At 35.6% G+C, this 12,570-nt stretch overlaps 1 protein-coding gene across 3 annotated transcripts in view; it reads right to left on the bottom strand.

Annotated features, from left to right (window-relative positions):
- Window positions 1–12,570, bottom strand: part of BORA (BORA aurora kinase A activator) — a 29,005-nt gene that overhangs the window by 15,464 nt on the left and 971 nt on the right. For 2 of the 3 annotated variants that reach the window (XM_042927674.1, XM_042927678.1), the window contains exons 2-5: window positions 11,761–11,928; window positions 9,899–10,005; window positions 6,938–6,983; window positions 3,928–4,009 (exon numbers count right to left, since the gene is read on the bottom strand). In XM_042927674.1, coding sequence (XP_042783608.1) covers window positions 3,928–4,009; window positions 6,938–6,983; window positions 9,899–10,005; window positions 11,761–11,928 — 403 coding nt within the window. The remainder of the gene's footprint in view (window positions 1–3,927; window positions 4,010–6,937; window positions 6,984–9,898; window positions 10,006–11,760; window positions 11,929–12,570) is intronic. The other variant, XM_042927680.1, reaches the window with a different exon arrangement.

Genomic DNA, 12,570 nt, shown 5'->3' with positions numbered 1-12,570 from the left:
CTTTGCTGTAAGCAGTGTGACCTTCTATAACAAATATAATCAAGGCACTATGCTGCCAAAAACTCTATGTCCTTCAGTCTGCAGTCCAAACACCTTAGCACCATAGGAAGCCCTTCAAAACCTTGTCTCTGTCTCTAGCACAGTCGTCCTCCAACTAAACACTAGTTATTTGAACATCTTCAAAAAACAGGTGGCTAGGGTGCCTGGGTGGCTCAGTCAATTAAGTGTCCGACTTCAGCTCAGGTTCTTGAGTTTGAGCCCCACATTGGGCTCTGTGCTGACAGCTCAGAGCCTGGAGACTGCTTCCAGATTCTGTGTCTCCCTTGCTCTCTGCCCCTCCCTCTCCCTCTCAAAAATAAACATTAAAAAAATTCTTTTAAGATCAATCAATAAACAAACAGCTTCTCTCTCACATTTAGGTATTTCTCATACTATTCTCACTTTCCTCCCTCATTTGCTGAGTCTGGCTAATTAAGTCTCAGCTTAAATTATCTTCCAACAGCATTCCTCCTCTGACCTTAGATTAGAAAGACACCTACTGGGGCACCTGGGTGGCTCAGTCGGTTAAGCGTCTGACTTTGGCTCAGGTCACGATCTCACAGTCCGTGAGTTCGAGCCCCGTGTCAGGCTCTGGGCTGATGGCTCAGAGCCTGGAGCCTGCTTCTGATTCTGTGTCTCCCTCTCTCTCTGCCCCTCCCCCGTTCATGCTCTGTCTCTCTCTGTCTCAAAAATAAATAAACATTAAACAACAACAACAAAAAAGGAAACATACTGCAGCACTATTACGCTTTTCAAATCTTTTGCAAGTGTTTCTTTGATTGTTTTCCCCTAGAAGGACTTTTTTTTTCCAATATATGAAATTTGTTGTCAAATTGGTTTCCATACAACACCCAGTGCTCATCCCGAAAGATGCCCTCTTCAATACCCATCATCCACCCTCCTCTCCTTCCCACCCCCCATCAACCCTTGGTCTGTTCTCAGTTTTTAAGAGTCTCTTATACTTTGGCTCTCTTCCACTCTAACCTCTTTTTTTTTTCCTTCCCTTCCCCCATGGGTTTCTGTTAAGTTTCTCAGGATCCACATAAGAGTGAAAACATATGGTATCTGTCTTTCTCTGTATGGCTTATTTCACTTAGCATAACACTCTCCAGTTCCATCCACATTGCTACAAAGGGCCATTTCATTCTTTCTCATTGCCACGTAGTACTCCATTGTGTATATAAGCCACAATTTCTTTATCCATTCATCAGTTGATGGACGTTTCGGCTCTTTCCATAATTTGGCTACTGCTGAGAGTGCTGCTATAAACATTGGGGTACAAGTGCCCCTATGCATCAGTACTCTTGTATCCCTTGGGTAAATTCCTAGCAGTGCTATTGCTGGGTCATAGGGTAGGTCTATTTTTAATTTTTTGAGGAACCTCCACACTGTTTTCCAGAGTGGCTGTACCAGTTTGCATTCCCACCAACAGTGCAAGAGGGTTCCTGTTTCTCCACATCCTCGCCAGCATCTATAGTCTCCTGATGTGTTCATTTTGGCCATTCTGACTGGCATGAGGTGATATCTGAGTGTGGTTTTGATTTGTATTTCCCTGATGAGGAGCAACGCTGAGCATCTTTTCATGCGCCTGTTGGCCATCCGGACGTCTTCTTTAGAGAAGTGTCTATTCATGTTTTCTGCCCATTTCTTCACTGGGTTATTTGTTTTTCGGGTGTGGAGTTTGGTGAGCTCTTTATAGATTTTGGATACTAGCCCTTTGTCCGATATGTCATTTGCAAATATCTTTAGAAGGACTTTTTAAATAAGCTTAAGAACACAATAAAATGAGAAAAAAATTTGATGGTTTTGATTACATCAGAATAAGAATTTCTATGCAACCAAAGACATGAAGAACAAAAATGGTATATATATGGCGGAATGAGAGATGGTATTTCAAATGTTTAGAACCAATAGAACTATGTTATACAAGGTGTCTTAGACATTAACAAGAGAAAAAAGACAGCAAATCCACTAAAAATATGACCAATAAATTATTAATAGGTATTTTACAAGAAAGAAAATTTCAAAGATCATTAGTATATGAAGAAATGAAAATTTCAACAATCACTTAGAATGTCAAACAACCCATAGGAAAGGCAAACATGTGAAAGATGGATAATGCCAAATGTTGGCAGGGCTGCGGGGACACAGGAATCCTAGGCACTGTTACTGGTTGTGTAGACTGTGCAGTCATTCTGGAGAGCAGGGGGGCACTGCGTAGTCAAAACAGGGAAACACATAGCCTATACCCTAGAGATTCTCAGCCTGTATGTACAATCTAAAGAAAATCTCACTGAAGACCATAAATAAAAACACACGATTATATTCATTGAAGTGCCTTGCTGCATAAGTGTTAGTAATAGTAAAAGTTAACAGTATAAGCCAATGTGAATAAACAAAACCATTCTTGCCTCTGAACACAGTATAGAGACCACATAGGAAGGCTGATTCATCTGTTCAAAAACCCAAAATAAAAGTAGTGTCTATGAAAATGGCACCTTGGATAGAAATTTTAGGGCTGGGAGGGACATTAACAGACAACTATGTCATTCAATTCCTTTCTTTCACAAGTAAAGAGCTGAGGTCTAAAGAGATTGAATAATTTGATCCAGATTAGCCCTACAGATTTAAAGTAGCAGGAGGTCTCCCAGCCCAGGTCTCCATCTACTACTGCACGCGACCTTCGGTTTATAATGGCTGAGAATGCAGAATCCAACTGAGAACGCCTAGTTTTGAATCCAGGTTCTACCACTTCTATCATCTCTGTAATCCTGAACAAGTGCTTTCACCTTTCTAAAACGAGGTTTTCTCATCCATCAACATCTATCAAACGAGGCCAATAATAGTACCTACCGCAGGTGAGCTGCTGTGAAGAATTACTGAGAGTACTTAGCACTGTAGGGCATATGGAGAGTGCTCAAGCCATTTTACCTATTATTGTTGCGTTTTTGCTAAAGAATGGAACAGTCTCTCTTATACTGAGAGCATAATTAATGCATGCTACATAAAAGAGTGGGCAACTTCACTGAAATGAGCCTACATGTATAATACTCTAACATTGCTCACGACTCAGAGGACATTGAGAGCAAATATAACCATTTCCTGGGGGTGGAAAAATATTTGAAAGATTCCTGGCTTGTCCTTCAATTTCCTTACCAATATTGCAGATAATCAGCTATATTCTTTTACCCTAGAGGTCAAGTGTCCATACCTCCTCTACCTTTTAAGAAATCAGTAAATTAGCAAAAAGCAAAGCAATTTAAGAATCTCGTTTTAGAAATTAACCTTGAAAATTGGGCAGAAATCATTAACAACTCAGTTCTTTATTCAATACCAACTATTTCTGCATCAATGAATCCTCTACAACCACCATAACTGATATTCACAACGGTCATGAAGAAAAAGTTAAATCAGAATAAAATGGCCCAAAATAAGAACTCAGTACATTTTAATTATGTTTTAAACTGTAACCTTTAAAGAGTTTTTTTTTTATTAAGTTTATTTATTTGAGAAAGAGAGAAAGACTGAGCGTGTGCAAGCATGAGCAGGGGAGGGGCAGGGAAAGAGGGCTCTGTGCATTTGACAACTCTATACAACTCTGTTGTGCTGTGTTCAGAAGCATAGCTGCTATCTGTCACCATACAATACCAATACAGTATTCCTGACTGTATTCTCTATGCTGTGCCTTTTATTCTCGTGACTTGCTCATTCCTTACTTGGAAGCTTGATCCTTAAAAGGTCAAATCTTCTGGTATCCAGAAATCTAATGTGTATCAAGCCCCTTACCAAAGCAGACAAGTGGACACTTTACTATATATTGCTTTATAGTCACTGAGTTTTATGATTCTATGATTTTTATCTATTCATATGATTTTTAGTGCAACTCACATTTACTGGAATGATACTCTGAAAGCTGTTTCCCTTCATGATCAGTCCAAGGAGAGGGTACAATGACATCTTTTGTGAAAAACTAGAAAAATTAAAGTCATACAATTAGGCGTGAATTCCTCCCAAAGTATAAAAAGTATCTGTTATTTTCAAATAATCAAATAATCACCAAACATGTTACACAGACTTTATAGTTACATTTAAAAATTTTAATACTTAAAAGCACAAATGACCAAAGGTGAAATAGAAGAAATTTACAGTATATATAGAAAGAGAAATGTTAATATTTCAACCACTTAAATATTTCAACTACTCAATATTAATCGAAGGGCTGAAAATATTTTTAATTCCTCCCAACTTGGGTGGGGGAAGGTGGGGATGACAAAAGGGAGGATGAAGAGGGAAGAAATAAATGTAGATAGATGTATACAGCTAAGCTAGTATGAATGGTGTGCTGGAACTGGCTTACACTGGCTCTCAAAATCTAGTAAGTTTTCAGGAAATTTGTGCACCAGTTGTTAAAGCTAATGTTAAAAACTTGTAAAGTTACAATTAAATAAATTATATCAAAAATAAAGGTAATATATGCCCCCACTCATTATCTGCTAATTATTTTACACTTATGAGGACCCATGCTCTTGAGATTATGTCTTTTGCATCAGTATGGTGTAACGCCCACATATACTGGTGCACCACTGCCCTTGTTTTATCATTCAGTGATGTCACGTCTCAAAACCGGGCATGGTTGGAGTATTTACACTACAGACAGCAGGAGTCTCTAAAACTCATACTCTTACCACAACCAAAGGGCCAGTTGTTAAACATTAACTGGTACACCACCGGCCAGTATACTCAAATGGAGATAAAGCATTTGGATACGTATCTTTCCTTTTTTCATCCCAGATATAAAATAAAGCCTACTACAAGATTTTCCCCTTCCGTCTCTGTTTTAGAGGGAATTCAAAACATTTTCTTTCCTGTATTTTTTTTTTTACAGATGTAATTTTTTTAAAGTAATCTCTACACCCAACGTGGGACTCACCCCCAAAACATTTTCTTCATATTTTGCCATACACACGATAAAGAACTAATTTCCTTGACATGAGGAAAGATATGAAAGAAGAGGGGAAGGTGGCAAAGATTATGATATGTACAATTCCCAGAAAAAAAAAATAAAGGACCCATAGACTAATGAAGCAATGTATTTAGTTGACTCAAAATGAAAGACATACAAATCCAAATTAACAAGATGAAAATTTTAAAGTGTTAAGAATAACACAAATTAAGGGTTCAAAAATAATCAGTATTGCAGATAATGAGAAAACAGAAACTACCATAATGCAGCCTGGAGTAAAAATTGTTACCACCTTTTGGGAGGGCAGTATAGCAAAATTTATCAAAACTGAAATTACAAACAAAGCCTCTGAATTAGCAAGTATGTTTCAATTACACAAAGATGTGTACAAGTGGGTTCACTGAACCATTATTTGCAATAGAACACCAAACACAACCTAAACATCTATCAATAGGGGCTGACTTAGGATACAACACATTCATACAAAGGAATACTACACTATTATTAAAATCAAATGTGCTAATAATAATAAAAATAAAAAATAAAAAATAGTAATAAAAAAACTAACATTATTAAGCCAAAAAAGCAAGATGTAAAACAATGCGAGAATGATGATCCTATTTATGCAAAACTGTTAAAGGCCATTGGCTATTATATATATAAAATTAATCTGAAAGTATAAATATCACAGAGTTACTTTCAGGAAGTAAGATGGGAAACAAGAAGCTCTTCGTTTTCATTTTATAATTTTTCTTTGAAGTCTAAATTTGTTTTGTTTTTACTACCTACATGTATTTATTCTTTCAAATACTTATACATTTAAAAATATTTAATTTGTTTCTGATATATTTGTTTCAGATACACTGACCCTAATCTTCAGTCTGACTTCATTTTCTTGTATTTTCTACTGAATTTCCCTTTAAAGTTGAGGATTCAAAAGGGAAAGCATATTTCCTAAAATGTTGGGAAATGGGAACCAGTCTGAGAATATCTAACTGTGGTGGAATCAAGTGATTCGATCAGAAGGCAAATTCTGAAGTTTCTAGATAAAGAAGTAAATAATGTTTGAGAGCAGTACAGTATGTGAAATGGTTTTTGAAGAAATAGGCTGTATCTGAAACACAAAGGGAAAATATCGACACTAGAAAAGTAAGTGCAGGAGGGGGAGAACATCACTGGATCTCGAAACACTCCACAGCTGAAGTCTTTGGGGTGCAGAAGGGCCAAATATAGCTAATGAATAGAGGGAAGCAGAGGTGGCTAGCAAGGGAAAAAGGAAAAATAAATGTTGCCATGACATAAAGGGAAATAACTAGATTGCTAATCCTTATTTACGCTCTAAGAGAAATTCATCAAACAAAGGAGCAAGCGAAAAACTTAGTTTATTATTTTTATTAAAAAAAACCCACAGACCCTACATTTGGAATATACTTTTTTCTGTTTTTCAGTAAGGTATTTTATTTCATGCAATATATTGTATGTCTTAAAAATTCAAATTAACAGATAAAACCATTACCAATGCCAATCTAGATTTTCAGGTCTGAAAATATTCAACTTCCTCTACATAAACTCCAACTTGAAACCAAAGCTTGTGCTCATCAGTATTCTGAAGGCACAAGGAAGACAAACTGTGCTAGGCCCGGAGAATGAAAAGACAAACGAAGTACAATATTGGCCAAAAAAATCCCTTAGTCTAGGGGAGAGAAGTATGAAACCAATCATTACAATATTGTAAGCGCTCTAGGAGAGGCAGGGGAATGGATGAACAACATTGTCTTATGGGTGCACAGAAGGGAGCTTGACAAAGCTGGGGACAGGCCAGGCTGGTGGGGACCTGGAATGGCAAATGATTGAAGGAAGTCATCCTAAAAGAGGGGACATGCATGCAGAATTGACGCTTAACTGGCTTAATGATCAGTAACAGTTTTAAGTTACCTCTTCAATGGCTTTTTGTCTTTTGTCTTCCACATCTTTATCTATTCTATACAGAGATAAAGGAGAAAAATAACCATGCCATTACTTCAGCTGATTGAACATTTGAAATAACAAGCTTTCAAAGAAATACTTTCCTTCTGTTGAAAACTGGCAAATGTTAAGCTCATCTTAAAGAAAAACTGGTATCTTATCACATTAGTAAATGACAGTATTTAGATATTTGGCACTGGCTGTTAGGCTTACCTCCCTCTTTTCGATTCAGTGTAAATGGAAGAGTATTTTCTTTAAAAAGGCTTACAGTGATATAATTTTTAAATTACTAGTTACAACATAAAGTAATCTGAATAAACCTCGTCCTTTAACCATCACAAATTAAGAAGTATTTCATTCTACAGAAATCTAAAAATTGTCCAAATTCTTTTTCTTCAATTACTGCAAGTTTATCATAGCTATAATTTTAGAATGAACTCTTACTCTGAAATAGAAGAAAAGAAACGATTATCCTTACAGTTCTCAATAAAGAGGCAAAAATTTTACTTATGAAATAAAATACTGACAATGTAAAATTCTGTCCAAATGAATTTTTTTCACTTTGATACAATATGCAATATAGCAACACAAATTTATCAGCTATGTAACATGTCACGTCTCAAGTACCGGGCACAGACCTGCTAAGAACAGAGCAGTTAGCCTTGTAGGACTTCTTACATCTGTTCCAGGAGAGAACATTTGCTTTCTGTCAATAAATTAGTAAAACACTTCTTCTTTTTACAACAATTTTCATGTATTTTTTTTTTTTATGGCTTAACAAAAATTATATAAGAATGTGTTTCAGAAACTAAAATCAAATGAGTTTTTCAAGTAAGGGAATTATGAGAAATTAGATTACAATGATAATCCACACATCTCAGCTTGAACAACAGCCATCTGGGGGGCAAATAAATCAGTTTTCTTTACCTTATCATGAACACAACCAGGTCAAAATGACAGTGCATAATAATAACAGCATGTAGTATTTAGTAAGCTCTGATTTAGTATTACCTCATTCAGAAACATTTTGCTGCTTCATCAGAGGGACTTTAAGAACCTGAAATAGTCAAGTGACTGCTAGAAGCAGTGAATATCGGTTTAAGCAAATATTGTAGAACCTGATCACGGGAGGTTCTAAGAAGTCATACAGGACAGAGTATCCTGACCATTACATCACAGAACACTGGCATGATGCATATAGGTTACTGGTGTGCCTTCAATGAGTCCTGAGTCAGGGAGGGCCTTTTCGGGATTATTAACCTCCTGTATGGCCAGACTTATTTGTTTGCACTCGTCTGTCTTACAGTTATCATTTTTTATGTGTAGCGGTATCAAAAGGGTGGGAAGCACTGAAATTGGGAACTCATATTACACAGGAAGAGACACTGGAAGCCACTGTTTCTAAGAATGAATCAACACATTTTGTTGAGAATGTACTCATTATCCTCGGTAGAAGCAATAACCATACATTGAATTACAATAGTAATTAAAATTAGGGTCTTTACCACTCTTTTCCCCTCTTTTGTATTACAAATCTATCTACTGAAATACACCAAGATTCTTTCCATAAACCTACCTAAACAATTCATCATTTATTAATAAATATAGAAATGTTGTGTCACACCTTTGGTTAATTGTATTGTTGTCTCTCTAGATGGGAATAATAGCCTATCCTACTTCAGTAGTGCTCAACGTGCTAAATAAAGACTTCATAACTGAAAGATAATAGCTAACCATGTTTGAGTATACCAAGAGGCAAATAATAAAGCATATACTTTGCGTCAAACAAAAAAAATCAGCCTAATTTGTAACTCATTTGCTTTTAGATATTCTTTTTTTTCACCTTCTCTTCAAAACTGTTATTTACATTTAATTAAAAATTCTTTAATGCTGTCCTCATTCTTTTCCCTTTCTACTACACTTTGGATGGACATGAATTATGAGTGAATGGTCATCAAGTTACTGAGCCGAGAGAGGAAGGGGCAGAAACATCCAGACGAGTATTTGCAAAAACATCTTATCAGGTGTGCATTTTTGTGTGACTGAATTCTGAAGTTAAGAGGTAAACAATTGTCCATTATTGTGGACTGACAACACATGTACCTTGGGACTGAAAAACAAAAGCTGGTCTTACCAGTACTCAATTGTTTCAAAAATTAAAATAAAAAAAAAAAATCAAACTATAAAACTGACATTAACAAGAATCCCCCAAAACTACTGACAAAGGCTATTATTTATAATTAGAGTTTACAGTAAATCACAATCAAAAAGCTAGGTCTGTTGCACCAAAGAAGTGCACATTCTCACTACACTGGACATCATCACGCAGCACAAAACACAAGTCTGGGCCACACTATGCTTAGAAACAAGTTAAGGCTGCTCTGATTACTAGGTTGACTTCAACACGATGTAATTCAGATCCCTAAGGGTCCTATATCAAAGCTGGATAATGTCTAGAAAAGCTCTCTGTTGCTAACGGATACCCTTTCATTCAATGTGTCTTAACTTGGTAAAGGGATTTTAAGCTTCCCCAAACACAGATGGCAATGAAAGAATATTTTGCTTTACCCTACCACCAAAAAAATAAACAATACAAAAATTAACGGGAGAAGCCACAACCATGTAGAATGATACAAATTTCAAAATGTTCTTGCTTCTACCAAGTGCTGGAAAGCACAGTTGTCCCGTAAGTAGCAGAGGAAGATTATCTCTTAAAAAAAAAAAAAAAAAAAGGTTCCTACTCCCTACTGTTAGCAAGGGAATCTTTCTGGATATAGTTCTTTGAATTTACTCTTCATTTAGATACAATAAATGTCTATCAAAAATTTTCCTCCCTGATATCTTTAGATATAAATATATTCAATCACTGGAATTTCTGATGTCCCTTTGAAAGTATGTTATTACACTTAGACACAAGAAAAGAAAACTTACCGAGAATGACTTAAGTATAAAGCTTGACGATGAATGTCTTCTGGGTCTATTTCTACCGGATTTATTACAGCTAGTTGATCAATAGACCATCTAAATTTCCCTGGAGTCTTAACAAAAGAAAGTGAACTTATAAGTAAAAGCAAACTAAAATAGTTCATCACAATGCTAACAACTGTCAGCTTCAAAAATAATGTGAATGGTTATAATACAAAAGTATTTTAAAGCTCATATTTTAAAATTTGGCTTTACCACTAAATTAAATGGCAAATGGTAATCAAATCATAAAACCAACTGACTGGACCATATCTATTTTAAAATACTCAAATCTTCCATTTGGGTGATTTTTGAAATTACATAATAATGGAAAAAAGTCACAGTAGAATAATGAAGTATAGAAATTTCACAATTAATACTCATCAGTGATGCAACATGCCCAAGTAAAAATCTTTTTTAAGAGTTATCATAGCTCTTTACTTTTACTTACGAATGAAGTGAAACTAAACAAAGTACTAACTACAGAAGTGCCTACAAAGGTTCATAAAATAGTTGATCCTTAAAATAATTATGAATGGTAATCACTGCTGCTTTTCTGTAGTCAACTATCCAACTGAACCAAAAACTTATCCAAAACCTAATCTGTAATTCAGAATGCATTTTTGACAAAATCAGGCTTAAAAGGTCAACATGCCACACATTCTGGCTTTGAGGATTAAGTTGCAGCCAATCCATTATCTATTCTATATTAACATATAGCTAACATTTAATAAGGTTCAATAAAAAATCACGAGGTCAGATTCATGACTCAATATAAACTACATAACTGTAAAACTTTCCTGCACTTGGTCTTTGTTTAAGCTGGTATGAAAGTGTAGTATAAACAGCCACACACTTGGCAGTTTTTCTAGGTAATTTACTAGGTTAAGAGATTATACTTCAAAAGAACTCCGGTGTTCTTGCTCTTGTTAGGTGGCAAATAACAGCAAACATAACCTAGAGGGATGAAGTCTTCCCTAACCTCCAAGAGAGCATTTTCCCTTCCATATCACCCTTGTGTTTAACCACTAATCGTGGCACATATATTGTTTTGAAGTCCCTAGATTAGTTATGTCTATTCCTTTAGAGTAGAGGTTGGCTTCTACAATCCACAAGCTAAAAATGGTTGGAAAAACTAAAAGGATATTATCATTTCATGACATGTGAAAATTATATGAAATTTAAATGTCCATAAAGAAAGCTTTATTGAAACACAGCAAGGTCTCATTGTTTACATATTGCCTATGGTTGCTTTTGTGATACAAGGCGTAGGTGACTAGTTGTAACAGCAACAAGATGACCCGCAAAGCCTAAAATATTTACTGTCTGGCCCTTGACAGAAATAGTTTGGTGATCTCTGTATTAGAATACAAGCTTCTTGAGAGTTTGTGTCTGATGACCCTGACTTGTTCTCTATGTCTAGCACTTTATCGAATACAAAGCAGCATTCAAATAGGTTTCCTGAATAAATGAGAATAGATAATTAGAGGACATAGCTTCTCCTGGAATATGGTATTAGTTAATATATCAGCAATCATACTATCTAGCTACACCTAGTTACAGGAAGCCAACATATTATCCACTGAATAAAAAAAAGCAGAAATGCTAACAACATCAAAAAAACAAAAACAAACAAAAACAAAAAAATCCACCTAGCTAACTTATTTTTAGCCCAACCACTACACTATAGTGAACATTACAACTAAAAAAGCACATTCCAGATATACGTGCTCCATGATAAATTTCTCCCTTAACTTGCTAAGAAAGATGTTTACATTGAAAATAGTTTGTAAACACTAACTTATAAATACTAGTCAAGAATAACTTACTGGTAATTTCGTTGATTTAAAAACAGAAGGACTGGAGAGCGTTTGTTCATGGAGATTAGAATAATCACCAGGACTTTCAAAAGGATTCAAAACTGGGATCCTTCCTGGAGTTTCCGGTGTTATTTGCATTTTTGATTCTTTGACATCTCCCATAGCACAGAGAGAAAACTAAAAAGAAATAAGTATGGACAATAAAACTATAAAGTTCCACATTCACTGGGACAACTAAAATGTATTCAATAAGCATATTTCGCAAAAAAAAAAAAAAAAAACCTCAAAATCTAACGCTCTTGGGTTTTTTAAAAAAATATAGTTTACAAAGAGGCATCACATATAGTTTCTAAAGCGATCCTTAAAATAACCTTGAAGGCTAGAGAGGTATGGTAGTAGTGATACCATTTTGCAGAAGAATTAAGCTCAGAGAAGTTAAGTGGCATATAAACAGCAGTCAGCCAAATATGAATGTGTTCAGGATCGATCTGAGGCAACTAAATGTTAACAACAGACACAAAACTCTTTTCAACTAAAGGACTTACACCTATGGTTTCTTTATTTCACATCTCGAAGCATTTTGAACAACCTTCGGATATCCCAGCAATTGCCTATTAAACTGCAGTTACTAAACAACAGTTATTTACAACAAGCAAATATGAGACGAGGAAGCCTGTGCATGGGTGCCTTTCCTCCACATTAGCACCAATCAAATAAGTATGACTGATGAGGGCTAAGAAATTAACCGCCTTTGGTTGCCTCTCCTCAAACATCCTCCTTTCGCCGACTTCCAGGATAGAAGGCGAGACTGCATTGCTT

This window comes from Panthera leo, chromosome A1 (genome assembly GCF_018350215.1).
Source record: "Panthera leo isolate Ple1 chromosome A1, P.leo_Ple1_pat1.1, whole genome shotgun sequence".
Taxonomy (NCBI): Eukaryota; Metazoa; Chordata; class Mammalia; order Carnivora; family Felidae; genus Panthera; species Panthera leo.
The sequence above is the reverse complement of the archived record's forward strand: the minus strand, read 5'-3'. Positions and strand labels throughout refer to the sequence as shown.